The 25,158-nt window shown below is 44.1% G+C and overlaps 1 protein-coding gene across 1 annotated transcript; it reads left to right on the top strand.

Annotated features, from left to right (window-relative positions):
* The first annotated feature begins 6,679 nt into the window (after positions 1 to 6,679).
* On the top strand, positions 6,680 to 7,608 carry LOC136538028 (uncharacterized). Its single transcript, XM_066530010.1, has 2 exons — positions 6,680 to 6,816; positions 6,905 to 7,608. The coding sequence occupies exon 2, from the start codon at positions 6,981 to 6,983 to the stop codon at positions 7,452 to 7,454; it is 474 nt and encodes a 157-aa protein (XP_066386107.1). The 5' UTR covers positions 6,680 to 6,816; positions 6,905 to 6,980; the 3' UTR covers positions 7,455 to 7,608.
* The last annotated feature ends 17,550 nt before the right edge of the window (positions 7,609 to 25,158 follow it).

Genomic DNA, 25,158 nt, shown 5'->3' on the forward strand with positions numbered 1-25,158 from the left:
ACAAGTGGTGTAATATATAAACATATACCTCATGTATCCTGATATGTGCGTGGTGGGCCGAAGGTTAACTAGGTGGGGGCGAACGAGAGCCTAATAATTATCGGTGAAAGATTCAGGACCTACTCCGTAAATAAATCTTTAGCCGGTCCATAGTTCTCTCTTAGCTCTAACTATCGCAAATGTAGTCACATCTGACCAATTGAACGATGCGAGGAAAGTATGGAAAGAATGCACACATGAGGCTTGGCTGCAAAAACATATGCAGTGGCTTTTCTGAGAAAGGAAAAGCAAGGGATGAAAGCAACTTGTCAAGAGCAGAAGGAACGGAAACGAGGTCATGGTAAATAAGAAAAGGAAAATGATTCAAATCCCCCCCCCCCCCCCCCCCCCCCCCAATTTGACATATGTTTGAGTAACTCTCTGAACTAAATTTTGGTTCAATCTATGTAATCTACTCCCTCAGCTACTTTAGTAGGTCTAATGTATCCTGTAATAAGAAATTTCATTTATGTTTCTCCATGTATAAGTTGATTTTTAAGTTAAAACTTGTTAGAGTGATACCAGACTCCATGTATTAGTTATGTTTAAGAATCACATTTGAATTTTTGGTATTGTCCTATTTTTTTTATATTGGCTAATTTGTTATTATATGTTCTCATGTTGTCATCGGTCAAAATAAAAACAAAAAATTCATAGTGAATATTTTAACAAAAAAAATTTGTGTTCATTATACCTTGCATTTGTTTTGCTTAAAATTCAATTGTACGTGGATAAACAAAAAAGATAAAGTTTATTAACAAGTAAACTAAACCAACTAAAATACTTGGAGATAGTAAATCAAACAAAAATTTGGTCTACGGGGTTAACTGGACACATAGCTAGACTTCTTGGGGGAGTAATTTAGACTTTTTGCATTGGGTGTCTAATGGTCTCAAAACTTCAGTATCTAGCCGCAACTATTCATTTCGTATGGGTACGCGACGGTTGCTCCCTCCGTTTTGTTTTCGGATCTCCACCATCGGCGATCCTGAAGGCGATTCGATCCCTCCTCCAGTCTAGGACGTCTCACCGGCGTTCTGGGCCTGCGCCGCCGCTAGTCACTCTGACTACGACGTACACGCCCCGCCACCGGCCCTCAATCGGTGTCGGCCACCGCATATCGCCGGTTAGCCGTCGTGGATGTTGATAGGGACGGGAAAGCCAGCGGGGCGTTTTTATGGGCCAAGGTGGAAATTGAGATCGATAAGCCTCTACGCCATGGGGTTCTACTTCGAACAGGCAGGTTGGAGGAACCAAAATGGTTCGAAGCGCAGTATGAAAGGTTGCCCTTTTACTGCTTTGCATGTTGCATCATGGGTCATCCTGAGCTAGAGTGCCCCCAGCAGGTGCACAGGAATGAGTTGGGAAAGCTACCATATGATATCCAACTGAGAGCTCCAGAGGAACGTCGAAGGTGAGTGCAGTCCTTCTCTGAGGCTGCGGCGGAATCCTTTGGAAGCGGCTCTTCTACAGGTTCGCGCCCACCCCGAGCTCCACGTGGGGGGTGCATGGGTTAAGGGGTGAAGGTGGGTCCTGCCACTCTTGTTCAAATCCATTGGATGATGAAGAGGATCAAGAGGTTCAGTCACCTCTAAAGGCGCCCTAGGAAGCTCCTGAACATGTGCAAAATACTGAACGTGGCCGGGCTGGCAGGAAGCTGGACATGGACGGCGCTGATAACGCTAGGATTCCAGACAGGAAGCGGAATTCCAAGTGGTCTGGGCCTGAATTGCAAACCCCAGACCTAAATGTGCTGGTGGGGTCGAATGCTATTGTCCCCATCGGCCTAGTGAACTCAAGAGTGTCCCAATTGGATTCGAGCGCTGAGAGTACTGGTGGGAGTCTAGAGGAGACTCTAAAGAAACAAAGGAGGGATAGTCTCACAAACAACGCACGATCGGCGGCGGCTGCGATTGACAGTCCCCGCCGGGCAAAATAAAAATCTTATGTTTGAACTTCTGGGGAACCCGAGGCAGTTCGTGAGTTACGTAGCTTGTGTGAGCTACATCGCCCGTGGTTGGTGTTTTTATCAGAAACAAGGTATTTCAGTAATAATGTGGATGGCCTGGTGATGACCCTGAATATGTCAGGGGGATATGGCGTTGGCTGTTTCGGTAGGGGGCGGCCTAGCACTCTTGTGGGCCCAAGATGTCGAGGTGAAACTTGAGAGCTGTGACAAACTCCATGTAGACGTCACGGTTCATCAGTCGTATGCACCAGGAAGAGCTTGGCGTTTCACTGGCTTTTTTGGTGAGGCTAGACGTGATCTGAGGGATAGAAGTTGGGATTTGCTCAAACTCCTTAACTCGAGCAACAATCTTCTATGGCTATGCGCAGGTGATTTCAATGAAGTACTACATGTGAGTGAGAAAATTGGTGGTCAAGGGCGTTCGGAAAGCCAGATGGAAGGCTTTCGGGAGGCGGTGGAATACTGTGGTTTCTCAGACCTGGGTTATATTGGGCTTCTGAACACGTGGGACAATAGGCAACCAGACAGCACTAATGTTAAATGTCGCCTGGATAGAGGTCTGGCAAACTCCGAGTTTCTGAACCTCTTTCAGTCGGCCAAGGTCTGGCACGTGCAGACAACGGAATCGGATCACTGCTGCTTGGTTCTAGAATGCCTTCAGCATAGCGGGGTGAGAAGGAGAAAACGCATGTTTCGCTATGAAAATATGTGGCGCCGTGAATCTTCTTATACTCGAATGGTGGAAACGGCCTAGGGTAGACTGGACAATCCAACGAACTTGTCACAGCTATCGTCGCAGCTTGAGGGGGTGATGGGTACAATGAAGGTTTGGGAGAAGTCCAGTTTTGGTTCAGTGCGTCAGGAACTGAAGAGGCTACGCCGGGAGTTGGAGTCAGTCAGGCGCTCATCCGTGCTCTCAGGGCCAACACGGTGCAAAAGATAGTTGATGGCTCGGCTGTTAGAGCTCTTAACAAGGGAAGAAGTGATGGAGAAGCAGCATTCTAGGATTGAATGGCTGCGAGAAGGGGATCGTAACACCTCTTTCTTCCAAGCAAGATCCAAGGAGAGAGTACACATCAATCGGATTTCTATGCTTAGGAGGGATGATGGCTCCATTGCAACTAACCAAGAGGCGCTGGAATCAACTTCCTTGGAATTCTATTCAAAATTATTCACTAGGCAGGAAGCACTCGATCCAGGACCAGTTCTAGCTTGCGTCAAAGAAAAAGGTTACTCTAGAGATGAATGATGACCTTTAGAAACCATATACGGCGGAAGAGGTTCGAAGAGCGCTGTTTATGATGGGAGCTAATAAGCCCCCCCGGTCCGGATGGGCTGACAGCGGGTTTCTATCAGTTCCACTAGAATATTTTGGGACCGGGTGTAACAGCGGCAGTGCTGGATTTCTTGAATGGGGTGAAATACCAGACTCAATTAATAGCACAACTCTAGTGCTAATCCCAAAGGTTAAAACTCCACAGGAGATGAAGCAATTCCGGCCAATCTCCCTTTGCAACGTAATATATAAAATATGCTCAAAGGTGGTGGCCAATCGCCTCCGGGTGCATCTCGATGATGTTATATCAAAGGAGCAAAGTGCCTTTGTCCCTGGCAGACTGATTACCGACAACGTGCTTGTGGCCTATGAGTGCACACATTATCTGCAGAGGAAGAAAGGAAAGGTCGAGACTTGTGCAGTTAAGCTCGACATGGAAAAGGCATATGATCGTGTTGAGTGGGACTATCTCAAGGGAATTATGCTCAAACCAGGGTTCCATGAGAATTTTGTTTCACTTGTGATGAGGTGCGTGACATCGGTTTCATTTTTAATTAAAGTTAATGGTGTTCTCTCATATGCTTTCAGCCCCACTAGAGGATTACGGCAAGGAGACCCCATCTCGTCATATTTGTTCCTGCTGTGCGTAGAGGGCTTGTCTTCTTTGTTGAAATATGTTGGTCCAGTGCATTTATCCAGAGGTGTCCGCGTGGGCATCCACGCTCCATGGGTATCGCACCTTCTTTTTGCGGACGATTGTATAGTCTTTTCTAAAGCGTCGCAAAGAGGGGCCGCCAGACTTCAAGAGATCCTAGATACTTATAGCCGGGGATCGGGACAAAAAGTTAACAGAGATAAATCAGCTGTCTTTTTTAGTAAAAATGCCTAGATGAAGTGAAGGAGTTGGTTCGGCATGAGCTGCATATAGATACAGAAGCACTCTCGGACAAATACTTGGGCCTACCTACTGCACTAGGCCGATCTACTTCAGAAGCTTTTCAGTTCTTGCCGATAAGAATTAAGCAGGTAGTGGGTTCTTGGAGTGGCAGACATGCGAGCAGTGCAGAAAGAGAAATCCTTCTAAAACCGGTGGCACAGGCAGTCCCTACATATTTGATGAGCTGCTTCCTCCTCTCAAAAACTACTTGTAAGAAGATGAGATCCACAATTGCTAATTATTGGTGGGGCGGTTCTGCGGATAACCGTCGGATACATTGGCTGCGATGGGAGGGCTTGACCCAGCACAAATCAGTAGCGGGCATGGGTTGCACCTCTTCAATGAAGCTATGCTGGGAAACAAGGGTGGCGCTTGATCACTCGGCTCGACAGTCTTTGTGCTAGGGTCCTCAAAGGCCGATACTTTCATGATGGAAATTTTCTTGATAGTACACGAAAGAAGCATGCAAGCCATACTTGGAGAGCCATCCTAGCCGAAAGAGAAGTTCTGGAGAAGGGTTTGATCAGAAGAATTGGTGATGGAACATCTACAAATATTTGGCAACATAGATGGACCCCCTACATTTTTGGGCTAAACCGTTGACGCCCAGTGATGGACAGGAGGTTACTTTGGTCTCTAATCTCCTGAATGACACAGGGCAATGGAATGAGGAGCTGATCAGGGAGGTCTTCTTTCTGGTTGATGCTAATGCCATACTACGATCCTTTTGCGTCCACAAGAAGAAGACTGGTGGGCATGGGAACCGGAGAAACATGGCGAGTTCTCGGTGAAATCAACATACTGGAAATTAGCTGAACCAGACATGCAAGAAATTGGAGGGTCAGGTGATAATTCTTGGAAGATACTATGGAAATTGAAGGTCCCTCCAAAGATCAAGGTTTTTTGGTGGCGGGTATTAAATGAATTCATCCCAGCCAAGGATATTCTGAATCGTCGTCATATTGAACCAGTTGGTTTCTGTGAGTGGCGTGGAAGCGAAAGGGAGACAATCAAGCACATTTTCATGGATTGCTCTACTGCCATGGGTTTCTGGCGTGAGGTAAAAGCTCTAACAGGTGTGAAGCTCCCTCCGCTACATCCCTTGACTTGGGCAAGTGATATCTTTCGAGATGAGGTTTGTTCAGAACGTGATCGTTGTGTCATCATTATTGGAATGTATGCTCTCTAGACACAGCGCAACAGGAAAGACCATGGGGAGCAACAGCTGCCGTTGCGGAAAGCTGTACAATGGGCGGTGGATTTGGCCTATGATTTTTGGTAGACCACCAAACAAGCTATGCAAAGGACGACCGGGTTTTCTAAACCAACATGGAGGCCACCACCGACAGGTTGCATGAAATGCAATGTGGATGGGGCGTTTGATCCAAGGACTGGCTAGGGGGCAACCGGTGCTATTCTTCGGAATCACAGTGGTAACTTTGTGTGTGGAAGAGCGAGATGGTACCCATATGGCCTGGACTCACTAACGTTGGAAGCATTAGCCTGCAAGGATGGGGTACTGCTGGCTGCGGAGAGGGGTGTCCAGCGTCTGCAGGTTGAAACTGATAGCCAGGAATTGGTGAAGCTCTGGGAGGCGGTAGACACTCAACGATCTAGCATATATCCGATTCTTAAAGAGATAAAAGACCACAGCACAACTGTCTTTGTTTTTTCCTTGATGTATGCTAATCGCTCTTGTAATCAAGTTGCTCATGTACTAGATAGACAAGTCTCAGATGACATTAGGATGGGTGATTGGCATTCGGCCCCATCGTGCGTTCTTCGTCTGCTGACTTACAATTGTACTCCTATTTGATTCTTGATAAGAGAAAGATCATCAAGTCACAAAAAAAAACTTCAGTATCTTGCCCAATATACAAATTCTCACCATTTCAAGGAACTACTAGTATTGTGTGGTTGTATAGGTATTGTCTTAATCATCTAGGACAAGTTTGGTTTATTTCCTTGCTCACATTTCTCCGTATTCGCCTTTTTTTAGATTTGTGTACGACATTTGCTCGCAGTGCCAAAATTTTAGTTCCGCAGTGGCCAAAGAAGACCCTTAACGAACATGTAATGGGGTCATAATTTCAGTATGTTAAGGCACATGGTTGAGCACGTGCTTAAATCCGCAGACACTTACGTGGGATTGTAGCTATCTTCCTATAATCCTTACCTCCACGCTACGTACCAGTCAAAAAACATAAAAGGAAAATTGGAGTTTTCCGAGTCAGCACGATGGACTACACTCCACTGCAGCTGCCACGTCACACTCTGGTTTTGTGTCAGTGTCACTGCCTCTACGTCTAGAAGCCCAACCGCTTTAAAAAACCGCGAGGCGCCGAATTTGCTGGGAGACCCGATGGTGGTGGGCGCGAGCACGCAGACGCAGCTGAACCAGCCCACAGCTTTGCCCAAGCAAAACCCGTAGTTTCCAGCCCCCCATGCCAGTAGGGCAGTAGGGAGTTGCTAGCGCGCGCGCGCGCCGACGTCGGTCACGTCTTCCTCTCCGGTCCTCATCACCTAACCGGCTCCGGCCGCCGCGGGTCCCCGATCCCACCATCACCAGGCACCAGCAATGATATAAAAGCACAGGTGCTCACCAGAATCGCTAAACCTCAGAGCCACTCCATTATTGTTTCCAGTGAAAAGCTCCGCACCCAATCATTCTGCCATCATACAGCACTAGTTCGCACGACGCTTCCGCCGCCGCGCTTTGCTTTCTCCCGCTGTTCCATTCGAGACGCTTGGTGGTGGGGATGAGCCGGGGGAGCAAGCTCCGGTGGCTGTGGCGTGCGCCGGCGCGGGCGCTGGGGCGGGCGCGGGACCTGTACGTGCGGGGGCTGACGGGGTGCGCGCGCTACGTCCCCTCTGACGCCGCGTTCGGGTACCCCGTGTTCGTGCCGGCGTCGCTGTCCAGGAGCCACAGCGTCGACGACTGGGGCGCCGGGTCCGGCGCCGACGAGGACCTGCGGGAGCTGGTCCGCGCCGCGTCGCAGCGCCGCGTGGAGCAGCGGCGCGCCGAGCTGCAGGCCGTGGCCAGGAGCCAGAGCATGGCCGCCTCGCTCTCCATGGCGCGGATCGACGAGGACGCGCCGTGCGAGTTCGGGGCGGCCGCCGGCGGAGACGGCCCCGGAGCGCTGTATCCGAGGAGCCAGAGCTGCGTCGGCGACGCCGCCGGGAGGAGGGCCCACGCCCACCGCGGGCACCGGAAGGTGGTGGCCTTGGTCTGACGGAGCTGCTGCTTCTGCTTCTGGCTGCTGCCCGGCCGCCGTCAGAGCCACAGTGTGTGCGATCGTGTCATGCGCTGTCTTTGATCATGTCAATACTCGAAAACTTGGATATCTTTGCTGTCTATTGAATGTGCAAGCATCTGCCGTCGTTTCAGCGTTGGATTCCCCAGCAATTCATGCACAAGCAGCAGTTTCACCTGGTCTCTTTTGGGCCTTTAATTTTGGCCTTGTTTAGATCGTAAGTTTTTTCACTCAATCTTCATCACATCAAATCTTTGGACACATGTATGGAGTATTAAATATAGATAAAAAATAACTAATTATATAGTTTGATTGTAAATTATGAGACGAATCTTTTGAGCCTAGTTAGACCATGATTGAACAATAATTATCAAATATAAACAAAATGCTACAGTGTCAAATACCGATTCCTAACCCGATCAAAACGAGGCCTTTGGCAATATTTGGCGCCTCGCGTTTACGAATAGCTTGCGCTCGAAGGTCCGGACCGAGCTTTGCGCTCAAGAGGCAGGGGAGTTGGGTGGAGCCGGGCACGGCCAGACCGCCAGAGGTGGGATAATCACTCTTCTTTACTCATAGTCTGAAATTATACAAAACTCTACAGCCTATTCGCTTGCTCGTAAACGATCGTAAATTTCCAGTTGAAAATAGTGTTTTTTTCTCACACCAATCCAGCCAGCAGTAAATAATCCATGATACGATACGGTCTTCCGAACAGGCTGCTAGTTAACAGTCCTCGTTTGCATTGCACATTAAAAGTGCAGTAACAAAAATGGCATGTTCTTTTGCTAAAAAATGGGCAGATTGTTAAATTTGGCCTGAAAATGGACATACACAACTTTCATTCGTTAGGGTACTCCTTGGTTGTCAATTTGCTTTCACTGGTGGGATGAGAGGAGCTAGCGCGCAAGCTGAAGTATTGGCTTTTTAGAAACAACTTCCGATTATATTAAAAAGAGAAATCTAGACTGTACAGTACAATGAAACAATAATGACCCTGAAGGATCTAACAATTAGCTTGTTCGCTTATTGGTTTTAGCCAGGACAGTGTTTTTCTCTCACAACAAACCAGCATCAGCCGAACTTATTAGCCTAGAAACGAACGGACGATCAGGCTGAACAACGACAACACAGCTGAAGTAACCAAACAACTGAAACAAGCTAACGATAAAGGCCGGTTGGAATGGGAACTTACCATGCGCCATAGACATGTCAACTCGCACCCAGCACTGTTGTACACCAAGGAACTCAACTGCCCCTCCGGAAACTCCCCGAGGTAGCTAGCTGATTGCTACACATTGTCCGGATGGCAGAGTGGTCAAGTTGAAATACCAAAGTCATCCCTTGCGCTACGTGATTACCATGATTGGGGAAAGTGGAGCCAGCAGAACAAAGCTGGTGAGTAAATTGTACGGCAGTAGGTAAACCATATCTCATTTTGACATCTATGAGTGGGTTAGTGCCTCTGATGTCCTCAAGATAATCATCATACGCACTACAGATGGAGAAGAATGTTCCAAGGAGAATATTAAGGACACCCTGCCCACAGGAGAATTTCAGAGTAGCCACCCTCACCGTATCAAGGAGCTATAATTGAGGTTACAAATTTTGATTAGAAAGTAGTCATCAATCTGTTCAAAGGAAACCTTCTTAACAAATGACAGAAATGAACTTCCTGTTGTTTTTTCAGCTTGTCTTATAATCCGTACTTTTCAGCTTGTTTTTTCAGCCGGAACAGTGTTTTTCTCTCACAACAAATCAGCCGGAACAGTGTTTCAGCTTATTTTTTCAGCGAAGCGAACAGGACTGGTCTATTCCAGGTCACTTACCACTGACCTGGCATATGAGGGTGTCGTGTAACTCCCTTCGTGTTAATGAAACACATGTTAAGGCTTGTTCACGAAAAAAAAGAAGCAATAGAAAAATAGAAAAATACAGAAAGAGGATTTTGGAGAACACGAAAAGGTTGCGGTAGTTCTTCCCTCAGGCCTTCTAGACCAAGGAGTAACAAGGCTAACCAAAAATGACATTGCCAATTCTCAATCAGGTACGTGACTAAAATCAAATGAACGTTCGAGCAAACTAGCTTAGCAATAGCGATTCATACGGTTATTATCTCCTAAAGTCTCGCAACTATGCAAGGAATCACCTGGTATGTATTAGTATGTACTATGTGGTATGTTGAATCTCATACTATTGATCCGTGTGAGTGTTCACATCCAAGCGATCATCCAATTCTTGGATAAATAGGGAAATGGTACATTTGGAGCTGACTGTTCTCGGGAAATGCATCTTGGGTACCGGTAGTTGGACATCCAAAGTTGCCACCCACGCCACGCCACGCCACGCCCTCGCAGGTGACGAATAAAGAAAAGATGGGATTGCCGCAAGCGGAGATGCCTCAATTTGTGATCCGCGCCATCAGTTTAGAGTTTAGTCGCAGGATAGATATCACCTACATGGTGATGTCCAATGCCGTAAACAGTGGCGCATCTAAGATTTTATATAAGAGTATGCTGCACAAAAATATTCATATGTAATTCGATAAACGATCACAAAATTTACAGCATATACATGCACAAAATAATATGATATATTTTAAATTTAAAGATTAAGTTGGAAGCTTCCACATATTACAATATAAATAGTTTAACACCATGTTGATATTTAAAGTGAGGCATGAAAGAGAATAAAAAACTTACAATGGTCTTTGTCTAAATTTTTAAGCTGACCCTTTCTAATAGATATCAAATATGATTGTCTTGATTATTAAAAAAATATAAGCAATGCCTTCGCTTCTCTTCATAAGTGGACAATTCTTAAAAAAAGCAATGTAAATCACATGCAATCGGGATGATAGAATCACATGACGTAGTCTGCTACAATTATAAACATACATGGTATGGATATTTGATACTGATGTTTGGTGATATACACAAATAATGACAAGTAGGAGTAATCTCGACGGTCTCCATGATATACACAAACAATGATAGATAATTAATTAGGCAAAATTCTTAGAAAAAGTAATAAGATCAAATCAAGAAAACGCAAAGCTGTTACCTGTCAGATTTACAAGTATATGCTTGCTAGAGTACTAGCAGGAGAATTATTTCAGCTTCTTGTTCTAGCTGTCAATTAAGTTGTACTGTTTTCTACCCAAATCCTGATCCAGACCTAATTAACACCAATTAGCCTATGTATTGTAAAGCTTGGTGTGACTTTGATCGGACTCCGCCTCTCCTATCGGCATGGCCAAATCTGAGGCTCTCGATGGGTGCTGGGCGGCTGGCTTTTGTTACCATGCTGACGACCGGACGACAAGGACATTAGGCACGGGTGCAGCACTTGGCGGTTTAGATGGGATCGTAACTCGCTAGTCGCGAGGCAGGGCAGGCAAAGTGGCGCGGGTCTGCGACAGTGCGGCGCTTGTGATCATGACTCTTTGTGGCAGAACCGCCTGAAATAATACGCTTTCTGAGGCGCTCATCTTCCACTAGACACTAAGCACCTCGAAAGTGAGCTACATCGAACAGTTCCGTCGAGCACACCCTAAGGGAGAACTCGAACAATCTACGTTTTACATCCAGAATCCAATAATGATTACGAGCATACAATACTTAATCCATTTTATACAACAAGAGTTCTTAGAAATTATTTATTATAACACCAGAGTTTAGAGTGCGATAATTAAACAGTGGAATGGAAATAAACATCTAGCAAAAATGATACAGGGATCCGTCTGTACCTACTAGAAGAATCCTCCACACAAGAGTTACTCCTCAAGCTGCACCTGCAACAGGGGTAAAATAAACTCTGAGTACACAATGTACTCGCAAGACTTACCCGACTAGTGAGAATAGTTTTTCGACTCTCAAGGATATGATAGGCCATATGGATTTATTGTTTTCTTTTTATTTGCGAAAAGCTTTACTAGAAGTACGTCCTTAAAATCAAGTTTAATTAGCAGTCATGATTACTTCATTAGCTAACCATTCTAGATAAGCATCAGTTCTACTTTCAAGCAAGGGTTAAGCAATCATAACCATTTCACCGTCTTTCATCTTCCAGTTCTTACTACGGTGCTAGACCATAGTCAAGTCGTACCGTCTCATAGACACGACGATTCGTGAACCAATGTATCCCAGCTAGGTACCCCGAAACACACGCCCCGTTTATACCCTAGGCACAAACAAGATCAACCCATTCCACTCCTGTCACTGGGTCTAGGTCCCCATCCAAACTTGGACTCCAAGCCCCCACATTTGAGACCCGGTCTCAGTATGGTGCTTAGACCTCCACCTTTCCCCGCCTCCAATCAGTCGGTCTGAAAAAGAGCCGGAACCCACGACAAGAGCGTAACGAGCCTTTCCGCTCCCATAAGCAAGTATGTGCTCATGATAATAAGTCTGTGACCAGACTACCATCCACAGCAACGGACGGTCCTTAATCGACACGAATAGGAAAAACAGTGTACCTAAGCTAAGCCCCGTTGGCCGCGGGACACAACCTGTTACACCCACCAATACCCATATCATATCCCTGCCCTGTCTTCATTTTTTCTTTCATCATTTTATTATGAGAGTAATAATAATCCCCTATTATGAGCAACGGCAGGTTACTGATGCTACCGATGACCTAAGCATATCATCTACTTGAACCTACACTAGTAAGACTCTTAGGACAGGTGTATCTATGCATGTGGTTTCTATAAAATTCCTGTAACGTAAATGCACAACACATATATATGCGATGAATTATAAAATAAAGATTATTGAAAGCTCTAGTTTGTTTTTGGTGAATTGATGAAACCCTAAGTGCTAACCTAGTTCATCAAGTGATCTTGAGATAGGTAGCACACTCCAAGTGGTGAGGCAAATGAAGATCATGACATGATGATGATGATGCCATGGTGATGATCAAGTGCTTGGACTTGAAAAGAAGAAAGAGAAAAACAAAAGGCTCAAGGCAAAGGTATAAGTTGTAGGAGCCATTTTGTTTTAGTGATCGAGACACTTAGAGAGTGTGATCACATTTAGGATCGATAGCCGTACTATTAAGAGGGGTGAAACTCGCATCAAAATGCGGTTATCAAAGTGCCACTAGATGCTCTAACTCATTGCATATGCATTTAGGATCTAGTGGAGTGCTAACACCCTTGAAAATGTTTGTGAAAATATGCTAACATATGTGCACAAGGTGATACACTTGGTGGTTGGCACATTTGAGCAAGGGTTAGAAACTTCACCGGTGGAGTGTCCACCCTTAGAGTGCAGACAGTCCGACGGTGCCACCGGCGCTCTATACAGAAAAGACGGAGGTCACTGTAAGTGACCGGATGTTGATCTCGTTAGGACCGGCGCATCCGGTCAATGGTAGCAGTGAGCGTGCGGTTTTGGTCTCATGACCGGACGCTGGCGCAAGAAATGACCGGGTGCTCAGGGCCTAAGTCCGGTCAGTATGACGCATGATGACGTTGAGTGACTGGATGCTGGGTGTGTCCGGTCGGGCATGACCGGACATGTCCGTTCGTGATTTTTCGCTTCTGCTACCTTACTGGAAACGACCAGACGCTAGTGTTTGTGCGTCTAGTCACTTCGAGCAGCGTGTCCGGTCATCACTTGATCGTTGGGATCGGGCGATCAGCATTTGAAGCCTCATAATTGTCTAACCGGTTTGCTAAGTGTTGTTGTAGAAATTTTTAATAGGCTATTCACCCCTCCCTCTAGCCATTAGAATCTTTCAAGTGGTATTAGAGCCAAAGTCACCGTAATTTGAGGCTTAACAACCTTCAGTGTAAAAATGGCTCAAATCAACAACACCAAGAAGCCACCCCAATTTGATGGCTCAAATTATCCCTATTGGAAAGCTAAGATGACAACTTATATCAAGTCAATCAATAGAAAGGTTTGGAAGGTGGTAGAGACAAAGATTGAGATTGAAGATGAAGAGGCTCCCACCGCCGCCGAAGAAATACTACTCTAAAATAATGACATTGCTCTTAGTGCCATCCATGATGCTTTGGATGAGAGAACTTTTGAGTAAATCAAAAACATTGAGAGAGCTCATGAGGCATGGAAGAAATTGGAGGAATCATTTGAGGGCACTCAAGCCGTGAAGGGTGCAAAGGCATACATTCTCAAAGAGAAGTTTGTAAGCTTCAAGATGAAGGAGGATGAGAGTGTGTCGGAGATGTTCCATAGGCTTCAAGTGCTCGTCAATGATCTCAAAGCACTTGGAGAAGAGGTGAAGGACAAGGACTTCTCCCATAAGTTCTTGAGATGCTTACCTTCAAGATTTGGCACATTGGTCACTATTCTAGTGAGGTGTGGTTTAGATACCATGATACCAAACCAAGTGTTGGGAGATATAATAACCGATGATACATATAGAGATGATGATGAGAAGGAAGAAAAGAAGGAGAAGAAAGATGAGAAGAAAAAGAGCGTGGCATTCAAGACCACATCATCCAAGGGCAAGGCAAAGCAAGATACATCAAGTGAAGATGATGGCTCATGGGATGATGATAATAATGAGAAGATGGCTCTCTTTATGAAGAGATTTGGCAAGTTTATGATGAAGAAGGGCTACCGTGCTAGAAGAAAGAAGTCTTCATCCAAGAACAAGAAAGAGTCAAGAAGGTGCTTCAATTGTGGAAGCAAAGATCATCTTATTGCTCAATATCCATACAATAGCAACAAAGATGATGATAAGAAGAACAAGAAGAAGGACAAGAAAGAAAAGAAAGAGAAGAAGGACAAGATGACCTTAAAGAAGAACAAGGGTGGTTCATATGTGGTCACTTGGGATAGTGATGCTTCCTCAAGTGATAATGATGAGAGTGATGATGACAAGACCACCAAGAAGAAGGCACTTGCAAGCATTGCTATCAATGAGAAGCCTTCTCTCTTCGACACACCATCATGCTTCATGGCTAAGGCCACTAAGGTACAAATTTATGATGATGGAAGTGATGAGGAACATGATAATAAAAATGAAAATGAAAATAAAAATGATAGTGATAGTGATGATGACGAACCTACTAAGGATGAACTATTTGACATGCTAGAAGATGCTAGAGAACACTTTGGGATTAAGAGAAGAGAATGCAAAAGCTTGCATAAGAAACTAAAAGCCCTTAAGCAAGCCTTTGATGAGCTCAATGCATCTCATGAGAGGCTAGAGGAAGCCCATGAGAAGCTTGGCAAGGCTCACAAAAAGCTTAAAAAGGCTCATTCCTCTTTACTTGATGAGAAAAATAAAACGAAGCATGTTGGGACTTGTGATGTAGGCTTAACTTGTGATATAATTGATGAATCATTATCTACGCCTATCATTGTTGCTCCCGCTAACTCTTCTTGTAGTACTTTTACTTCTACCTCATCTAGTAGTGATTGTTTCACTTGTGATGCCTCACTAATGGTTGAGAATGAGAACCTCAAGAAGGTGGTCAATAAGCTCACTCACACCTTGGCTAAGGCCTATGGTGGTGAGGACCGCTTGCTTATGTGCTTGGGTAGCCAAAGGGATTCTCTCTACAAAGAGGGATTGGGCTATACCCCCAAGAAAGGTAAGGCAACCTTTGCTTCTCATAAGACTAGTTTTGTGAAGAACAATAGTTGGTTTTGCACTAGTTGCAAGCAAGTTAGTCATAAAGAGCATGAGTACAAAAACAAGAGTAAAAATGCTAATGTATCCTCAATTAAGATTAATTCTTTCTATGTGCTTACCAAGGGTGCAAATGGTATAAAGGCTAAGTTCATTGGTAAACCATGGATGGGCTCAAAGAAGAAAGCTATTTGGGTGCCAAAGAGCTTGGTCACTAACCTTCAAGGACCCAAGCAAGTTTGAGTACCTAAAAAGAATTGATCTTCTTTAGTAGGTCAATTACAAAGCCAGTGGAAGATATTGGGTTCTTGATAGTGGGTGCACTCAACACATGACCAGTGATGCAAGAATGTTCAACTCAATTAACATCAATGACAATGATGGTTATGATAGTATCACATTTGGTGACAATGGTAAAGGCAAGGTCAAAGGGCTTGGTAAGATTGCAATATCCAATGACATGAATATTTCCAATGTGTTGCTAGTAGAGAGCTTGAACTTCAATTTGCTATCCGTGGCTCAATTGTGTGATCTTGGATTCAAATGCATATTTGGGGTAGATGATGTAGAGATCATAAGTGTAGATGGCTCTAACTTAATCTTCAAAGGCTTTAGATATGAGAATCTATACTTGATTGATTTCAATGCTAGTGAAGCTAGATTATCTACATGCTTGTTCACTAAGTCTAGCATGGGTTGGTTATGGCATAGAAGGCTTGGTCATGTTGGAATGAAACAATTGAATAGATTGGTTAAGCATGACTTAGTTAGATGCTTGAAAGATGTAGTGTTTGAGAAAGATAAGCTTTGTAGCTCTTGTCAAGCCGGCAAACAAGTTGGAAACACCCATCTTAAGAAAAGCATGATGAGCACTACTAAAGCATTTGGGTTATTGCATATGGATTTATTTGGGCCAACTCAATACACTAGCATTGGTGGTAACAAATATAGCTTTGTGATAGTGGATGATTATACTAGATACACATGGGTATTCTTTCTAGTAGACAAAAGTGATGTGTTTGCAACATTCAAATCATTTGTCAAGGGCATTCATAATGAATTTGAAACAACCATCAAGAGAGTTAGAAGTGACAATGGTAGTGAGTTCAAGAACACTAGAATTGATGAGTTGTGTGATGAATTTAGAATTAGACATCAATTCTCGGCCAAGTACACTCCACAATCAAATGGCCTTGTTGAGAGGAAGAATAGAACACTCATTGATATGGCAAGGTCTATGCTTAGTGAGTATAATGTGAGTCAATCTTTTTGGGCTAAAGCTATCAACATGGCTTGCTATTGTAGCAACCGCCTCTATTGTCACCCATTGAAAGAGAAGACACCATATGAACTCTTGAATGGAAGAAAGCCCAACATTGCATATTTTCGGGTTTTTGGTTGCAAATGTTATATCTTGAAGAAAGGCACTAGATTGGGCAAGTTTGACAAGAAATGTGATGAAGGATTCCTACTTGGTTATTCCACTACAAGCAAAGCATATAGAGTTTGGAATTTGGATAGTGGTACTCTTGAGGAAGTTCATGATGTTGAATTTGATGAAATCAAGGGTTCACAAGAAGAGAATGGGAATTTGGAAGATGTTAGATGCATTCAACTTTCAAATGCCATGAAGAACATGGATGTTGGTGAATTAAGGCCTTGGCAAGTGAATGATGATGAAGATGATCAAGTACAAGTGCTCTCTAACTCAAATGTGCAAGATGATACAATTCAAGCTAGTACAAGCGGCTCTCATGACAATGAACAAGATCAAGTAGCTAGTACATCATCTCAACCGAATGATCAAGCAAGTGCAAGCAATCAAGTTCCAATCCTCCAACCAACTAATGTTGTAAGGGATCATCCATTGGATACTATCATTGGTGATATTTCAAGAGGTGTGCAAACTAAATTAAGATTGGCTTCATTTTGTGAGCACTTCTCATTTGTGTCATCCATTGAACCAAAGAAGATAGATGAAGTATTGAAAGATGTTGATTGGGTGAATGCTATGCATGAAGAATTGAATAATTTCACAAGAAATCAAGTATAAAAATTAGTAGAGAGACTAAAGGGACACAATGTGATTGGAACCAAATGGGTCTTTAGAAACAAGCAAGATCAAGATGGGATAGTAGTAAGGAACAAAGCAAGATTGGTAGCACAAGGATATACACAAGTTGAAGGTCTTGACTTTGGAGAAACATATGCCCCGGTTGCTAGATTGTAAGCAATTAGAATCTTGCTAGCCTATGCTTATGCCCACAACATCAAACTCTATCAAATGGATGTCAAGAGTGCATTTCTCAATGGTTACATCAATGAAGAAGTATATGTTAAGCAACCTCCTGGTTTTGAAGATGACAAGAAGCCCAACCATGTGTACAAGTTGAAGAAGACATTGTATGGATTGAAGCAAGCACCTAAAGCATGGTATGAGAGATTGAGGGACTTCCTAATCTCTAAAGGGTTCATGATGGGCAAGGTTGATACCACTCTTTTCATCAAGAAAATTGGAAAAGATTTATTTGTGTTACAAATCTATGTAGATGACATTATATTTAGATCAACCAATTAAGATTTTTGTAAAGAATTTGGAAAGATGATGGCTAATGAGTTTGAGATGTCCATGATTGGAGAGTTAAGTTACTTCCTTGGTCTTCAAATTAAGTAATTGAAGAATGGTACATTTGTGAGTCAAGGCAAGTATATCAAGGACATGATCAAGAAGTTTGGCATGAGTGATAGCAAAGCCATTAGTACACCAATGGGAACAAATGACAACTTAGATAGTGATGCAAGTGGAAATATGGTGGATCAAAAATTGTATCGGTCTATGATTGGAAGCCTACTCTATGTGACCACATCAAGGCTGGATGTTATGTTTAGTGTATGCATGTGTGCAAGATTTCAAGCTTCACCAAGAGAAAGTCATTTGAAGGCTACTAAGAGAATATTGAGGTACTTGAATCATACACAAAATGTTGGTTTGTGGTATCCCAAAGGAGCAAAGTTTGAGCTAGTTGGTTACTCTGACTCGGATTATGCGGGATGCAAGGTTGAAAGAAAGAGCACCTCGGGCACATGTAAATTGTTGGGAAGATCACTTCTTTTATGGTCATCAAAGAAGCAAAATAGTGTTGCATTATCAACCGCCGAAGCCAAATATATATCCGTCGATAGTTATTGTGCATAAATACTTTGGATGAAGGCCACTTTGAGTGATTTTGGAATTAAGTTCAAGAAAGTGCCATTGCTATGCGACAATGAGAGTGCAATCAAGTTAACCAACAATCTGGTTCAACATGCAAGAACAAAGCACATTGATGTCCGTCATCATTTTATAAGAGATCACCAACAAAAAGAGGACATTTGCATTGAGAGTGTAGGCACCGAAGATCAACTTGCCGATATATTCACCAAGCCATTGGATGAAAAATGGTTTTGCAAGCTAAGGAATGAGTTGAACATATTGGATTTCTCAAATATGTGTTGATGCTCCCCCCAATTATATGACATGCCTCTTCTTTGAGCAATTCAAGGTAAAAGTTGATTGGCATGGCATACATCCTTGCTAAGGACATGTTTAGTGCATCTAGACATCTTTCACATTTAATAGGTTCATTCATGAAAATCAAATGAATTTGATGATTATATGGTACCACTATTGCCTCTATGCTTATTTTGATCTAGTGGCAGCATATGACATGTTTGTGGGCTTGTAAACCTAGTGTTTGATCTAGAAAATGAGCTCTAAGTGTTTAACTCAATATGGTACAAGATAACCCTTATTTGGAGGTGTGAAGAAGCTTGTCATTGGATCAAACCAAGTTAAATATCTTTAGCAAGTATTCTAGATTGAACCAAATTTGAGAAAATGATCCTCACCCCATTGATTGACATTGATAATCTCAACATATCTACATTTTGAATCTTTATGGTCATTGATGACAAAGGGGTAGAAAAACAAAGATATTAGTGATATTAGTACATGGGGAGAAAAACAAAAATATTAGTGTACTAAGATAGTGAAAAGACAACAAAGGGGGAAAGAAATAAAGATATAAGTGATAGGGGGAGAGATATGACAAAGGAAAGGGTTCAATTAAATTTTGAGCACACAAGTAGGGGGAGCAAGCTCATGAACTTGTATGGTGCATTTGAATGTGCATTTCATATGTTTGCTTGCATGGCACAAGTTTTAAATTTCAATATCTATGCTTGTGTGGTGTTTGCTAGTTGTAGGTTTGAATGATGAAATAAAAATCTAGCATGCATAGGTTATCTAGTGATTTCATTTCTAAGTGGTATCGAGTTAACCATAGTGCTAAGGATGGTATAATGGTGCACTCCAATTGGTATCACGCTTCAAAGATCCATCTTTTATACCTTAGCATTATTTGGTAGACATTGTCTCCTATATTTCCTATCTAAGCATATGTGTAAGCTACAATCCAAACTCTTAGCACATATGTAGGAGGAGCAATTGCTACCATATGGAGTTCATGAAACTTGTCCATATCCTTTTACATATAGTAAATATGCTTGGACAAGCAACCTAGATTCAATTGAATTTCAATACATATCTTTGTGAAAGAGTTATCATCAATTACCAAAAAGGGAGAGATTGAAAGCTCTAGTTTGTTTTTGGTGAATTGATGAAACCCTAAGTGCTAACCTAGTTCATTAAGTGATCTTGAGATAGGTAGCACACTCCAAGTGGAGAGGCTAATGAAGATCATGACATGATGATGATGATGCCATGGTGATGATCAAGTGCTTGGACTTGAAAAGAAGAAAGAGAAAAACAAAAGGCTCAAGGCAAAGGTATAAGTTGTAGGAGCCATTTTGTTTTAGTGATCGAGACACTTAGAGAGCGTGATCACATTTAGGATCGATAGCCGTACTATTAAGAGGGGTGAAACTCGCATCGAAATGCAGTTATCAAAGTGCCACTAGATGCTCTAACTCATTGCATATGCATTTAGGATCTAGTGGAGTGCTAACACCCTTGAAAATGTTTGTGAAAATATGCTAACACATGTGCACAAGGTGATACACTTGGTGGTTGGCACATTTGAGCAAGGGTTAGAAACTTCACCGGTGGAGTGTCCACCCTTAGAGTGCGGACAGTCTGACGGTGCCATCGGCGCTCTATACAGAAAAGACAGAGGTCGCTGTAAGTGACTGGACGTTGGTCTCGTTAGGACCAACGCATCCGGTCAATGGTAGCAGTGAGCGTGCGGTTTTGGTCTCATGACTAGACGCTGGTGCAAGAAATGATCGGGCGCTTAGGGCCTAAGTCCGATCAGTATGACGCATGATGACGTTGAGTGACCGGACGCTGGGTGTGTCCGGTCGGGCATGACCGGACGCGTCCATTCGTGATTTTTCACTTCTGGTACCTTACTAGAAATGACCGAACGTTGGTGTTGGTGCGTCTGGTCACTTCGAGCAGTGTGTCCGGTCATCACTTGACCGTTGGGATCGGGTGATCAGCGTTTGAAGCCGATGACACGTGGCAAGCATTGGGTGACTAGACGCTAGGGTCCTACATCCAGTCAATATGACCGGAGCGTTCGGTCACCCCGTGTTGTGCCCAGTGAAGGGGTACAACGGCTCTATTTCGTGGAAGCTTCTATTTAAGCCCCATAGCTGGCTTTAGCTCACTCTCTTGGCCATTTTGCATTGACATAGCAACCTTGTGAGCTTAGCCAAAGCCCTCCCACTCATCTCCATCATTGATTCAACATCTTTGTGAGATTGGGAGTAAATCTAAGTGCATTGCTTGAGTGTTTGCATCTAGAGGCACTTGGTGTTCGTGTTTTGCTGTGGGATTCGCTGGTTACTCTTGGTGGTTGCCACCACATAGATGGCTTAGAGCAGCGAGGATCATCGAGCGAAGGCTGGTGATTGTCTCTGGCACCGATCGTGGTGATTGTGAGGGGTTCTTGACCTTTCCCCGGTTGAGAGCCAAAAGGTACTCTAGTGGATTGCTCATGGCTTGTGTGATCCTCATCTTGTGTTGGTTATGCGGCACCCTATTGAGGGTTTGGCGTGTGATGCCAATTAGCGCGTGAACCTCCAAGTGTGTGAATCACCACAACGAGGACTAGCTTGCTGGCAAGCAAGTGAACCTCGGTAAAAAAATCATTGTGTCATCATTTGATTCTGAAGTGATTTGTCTTCATTGATATTCATTCTTGTGATTGATTGGTTCACTCCTCGACTCGGCGGTATAACCATCTTGCTCACTCTCTTTACATTACCACAAACTAGTTATCAAGCTCTTTAGTGTAGCTAGTTGTGAGAGCTTGTTAGTTTGGTTCGTGTGGCTCTTTAGTTAGCCTTTGAGAGCATACTAACTTAGTATAGTGACATAGCCATTGTGTGGTTAGAAACTATAGAAACTAGAATTGTGGTAGGTGGCTTGCATTTTTAGTAGGCTAGTGCAACACTTGCTTCGCCTCATAATTGTCTAACCGGTTTGTTAAGTGTTGTTGTAGAAATTTTTAATAGGCTATTCACCCCCTCTAGCCATTAGGGACTTTCAATTATGCACTGGGGCTTGCCTTGGGTAGGCGTGGTGTCAGCTGAGTCAGTCAGTGGTGGCTTCGGGATCTCCTCCTGCATGAGAATCTCCTCCTCATACTCCTCTATGATCTCCTCGAACTCATTATCGCCGGTGGTCATGATCTCCGCCAACTCGGTCTCTACATGCATGCGATGATGATGCAACACTTAGCATTCAGGCAACAACAACTGTTAAACTAAGAATGCGCATACCAAGCTACTAAACTAGCTCTAATGACTAAGATACTAAGCTAACTATCATCTTCATCAAGCAAGGTGTTGAATTCAACTAACAAACACTTAGTTTTGCAATTTAAGGGTATATCTTTATTTCTATTAATGATTTAATATATGCTGAAATGAAGAGCATTTAACTACCCTAAAGTTTAGTCTATTCTAAGGCTACAAAAATTATAGTGAGCACATAATAATACAATGAAGCCACTAAAAAATTCTAGGACTAAAGCTATCACCAATTACCACAAAAAATCCTACAATAATTAACTTAATATTATTAAGCATCCTCAAATGATCTAATAGCTCCTAATGTCAGCACGTATAAACATGAACTAAATACACAAACCGATAGATCACAATTTTAGAAACTTAACAAAATATGTTTCACAATTTTTGGACACCTACATGATTTTATATGATTTACCAAAGCCCTGCTCAAAAATTAAATTAGAAAACCATTGCTAATTCCTCACAAAAAAGAAAACTAAATCTCCCATGCGGCCACACGTGTGGCCCGCGCGACGCTCGGCACGCGCGCAGCGGCTCGCTGGCGTGGCCCACGCGAGGCCAGCCCGTGGTGGGGGAATCCCGCGCATGTTGGTGATTTTGCAAAAGAGACCTCGAACTCCTCCCACTTTACAACTAAGTACTAACACTATTTTCTCCTCTCTCAGACCTCACTTAACCCCCTGGCTTTTTCATAATTCACCCGCGCGCACCCCAGCGACTCAGGGCATGGCGGCGCGATGGGCGATGACACGGCGTGACTGTGCCGGCCACCTGAGGCTCGCGCTGGCCCATCGGTCGGGCGACCTTCAACTATGGTCCAACCGCCTATACCAAGCAGCAACACAGGGGCGACGGGATGTACTGGAGCAAGCTGCAGCGACGTGCAGTCGTCCACGACGGCGGCACAGCTACCCCATCGATCCAGAGCACCTAAGAACCTAATTGGCTAGCAAGGGAGCATCAACCTAGCTGAGGTGATAGTTGGGGTGGAGGATGGTGGAGGAGGTGTGGCCACATACAGCCAAGCCGTGCAGCGGCGCACCACGGTGGCACAGTCGCGTTAGTGGCGATGAGGAGGCAGTAGCGGTTCCACTAGCATGCACAAGGTGGAGAGGGAGGCAAGGCAAAACTAGTGGTGCAGGTGAATTGGCCTAGGAGGGATGGTAGGAGGGTTGCCCTTGTCCATGGCTGGACACGGCCTTATCGGCACGACGGTAGGAAAAACGCCAAATTAGAGCTCAACCAGGCGACATTCAAGGCGGGGTGGGGTCGGGCAGCAAGAGGACTTGATGGCGGAGACACAAGCACGTGGAATTGAAAGGAGATGACCACTCACTGGTCAATTGCGTGGGGCGCGACTCCGACGATGGTAGCAGAGAGAGAGAGAGAGCGGTAGGTGGCACAACATGGCCTCACCTTGGCAGGACGTGCTCGGCGCGACCAGGAAGGCATGCGTGCAAACACAAAGTACAAGCGCATGCATCCCCAACTGGCCATGGCCTGCACAGTGCAACGCCATGAATGGCAAGGTGTGTTGGGAGTATGCCCTAGAGATAATCATAGAGATGGTTATATTGCCTTGTATCCATGATATATTATGAGTTCATTGAATTTCCATTAAAGACAACCTGTATCGATTAGCAATTATGTGAATTGTTTGTGAAACTCTTTTACTTGTATGGTTATTCTAATGTTGTCCCTGGTCAGAGTTCGTGTGAGGACACACATGAATAATAGATCAACACATTATTAGTTGATGACTATGTTTCACAAGTCATAGACATGGAGATGTCAAACTAATAATGTGGGCACATGTATGACATGGGGCTAGACTGACCCAATGTGAGATGTTGTTATTACCTGTATTCATATTATGTACGTTATGTCCTTAGACCTGAGATTGTTGTATGTATTCAAGATGTGAAACGACCTCTCAGGGACTATCAAACGCTACTCTGTAACAGGATAGTTATAAAGGTGGTTTTTTAGGTTTGTCGGGAAACATGCTATGAGACATAGACAATCAAGATGGAATTTGCCCCTCTCTATATGAGAGAGATATCACTGGATCACTCTAATGATTAGATCAAGAAATGCATGGCCGTGCTTGGGTTAAGTGTTAACCTATGAGTTGGACCAAATATCGTGAGGCAGGGGAATAACAAGTATGTGGTTTTGTGGTGGTTTGTCTGATATGATCTTTGCATACGCATAGGAGTTGACATGCCTTGATAGAGGCCGCTATCAACTAATGGCTGAGTAGGAGTACTCGGGCCATGTCTATTTTGCGTGAACCCATAGGGTTGCATGCTTAAGGGGCTGGAAGCCTAATTCGGATTGCATCCAAGTTAGACAAGGCTTAGGGTTACTAATGGGCCTCCAACTCGGGAGCTCATTAGGGACGCCTATAAATAAGTGGGGTGGGCAATGGGGCTAGGTATCCATGCCATTTGGCAGCCGCCGCCGCCCATCCTATGCCTGTGCCTGCTGCTCCTCGTGGACCTAGCAGTCCGGAGGCACGACGCTTCCTCCCTGTATGTGTGGATACCTCGGAGGTGCTGCATCTGGAGCACAAGGATGAACCACATGAAGGGGACGGATGTACAGACGACCTTACAACTGCATGGCACTACTACGACATGTACGACTACATCGAGTCGCTTCCGCTGCACCTACGCATCTAGTGGTAATCCCGTGATCTATAACTAGCAGTAGATCCTGGTTTATGAGGTCGATTTTTTTTTGTTTTCGGCTAGCATAGCATCCTCATAACCCTATAGTGGTATCAGAGCTGGTTACTGCGTTGTTATAGGTTTGGATGAGTGCGTATGGAGATATGCGCGGTTGTAGATGAGTCTCTGATCATGGTTAGTGATTTTACCGTGTTGGTCTTGTAACGATCTACTCGTACCAGTCGGAATTCCGCCATCCGAGTTAAGTGATACATATAAATCCAGTCATGGCAAGATAGAGATCAATCAGATTTATCGAATCGAACATAGGTCAAGTGCCGAGTGCATGTGATGTGCAGCGGTGATAGATTGGATCTACTACCGGGCACCGGGGTGCAAGAAAAAGTGATGTTCGGTAAAACAGCCATAACTTTTGCATACGACCTCAGATTGAGACGAACTCTATACGAAAATTGCAGAGAAAAAAATTTTACATCCGATTCTCACCCCCTTTGGTGGTTTTGCTGAAATTAGATTTGTGAAAAATGGCTGGGAAGATGGTGTTTTCGGTGTTTTAAGATTAT

This window comes from Miscanthus floridulus, chromosome 2, assembly GCF_019320115.1.
Source record: "Miscanthus floridulus cultivar M001 chromosome 2, ASM1932011v1, whole genome shotgun sequence".
Lineage (NCBI taxonomy): Eukaryota > Viridiplantae > Streptophyta > Magnoliopsida > Poales > Poaceae > Miscanthus > Miscanthus floridulus.

Excerpts from the sequence above, each read along its gene's own strand:
- LOC136538028 (XM_066530010.1), top strand. The coding sequence starts at position 6,981 with ATGAGCCGGGGGAGCAAGCTCCGGTGGCTGTGGCGTGCGCCGGCGCGG.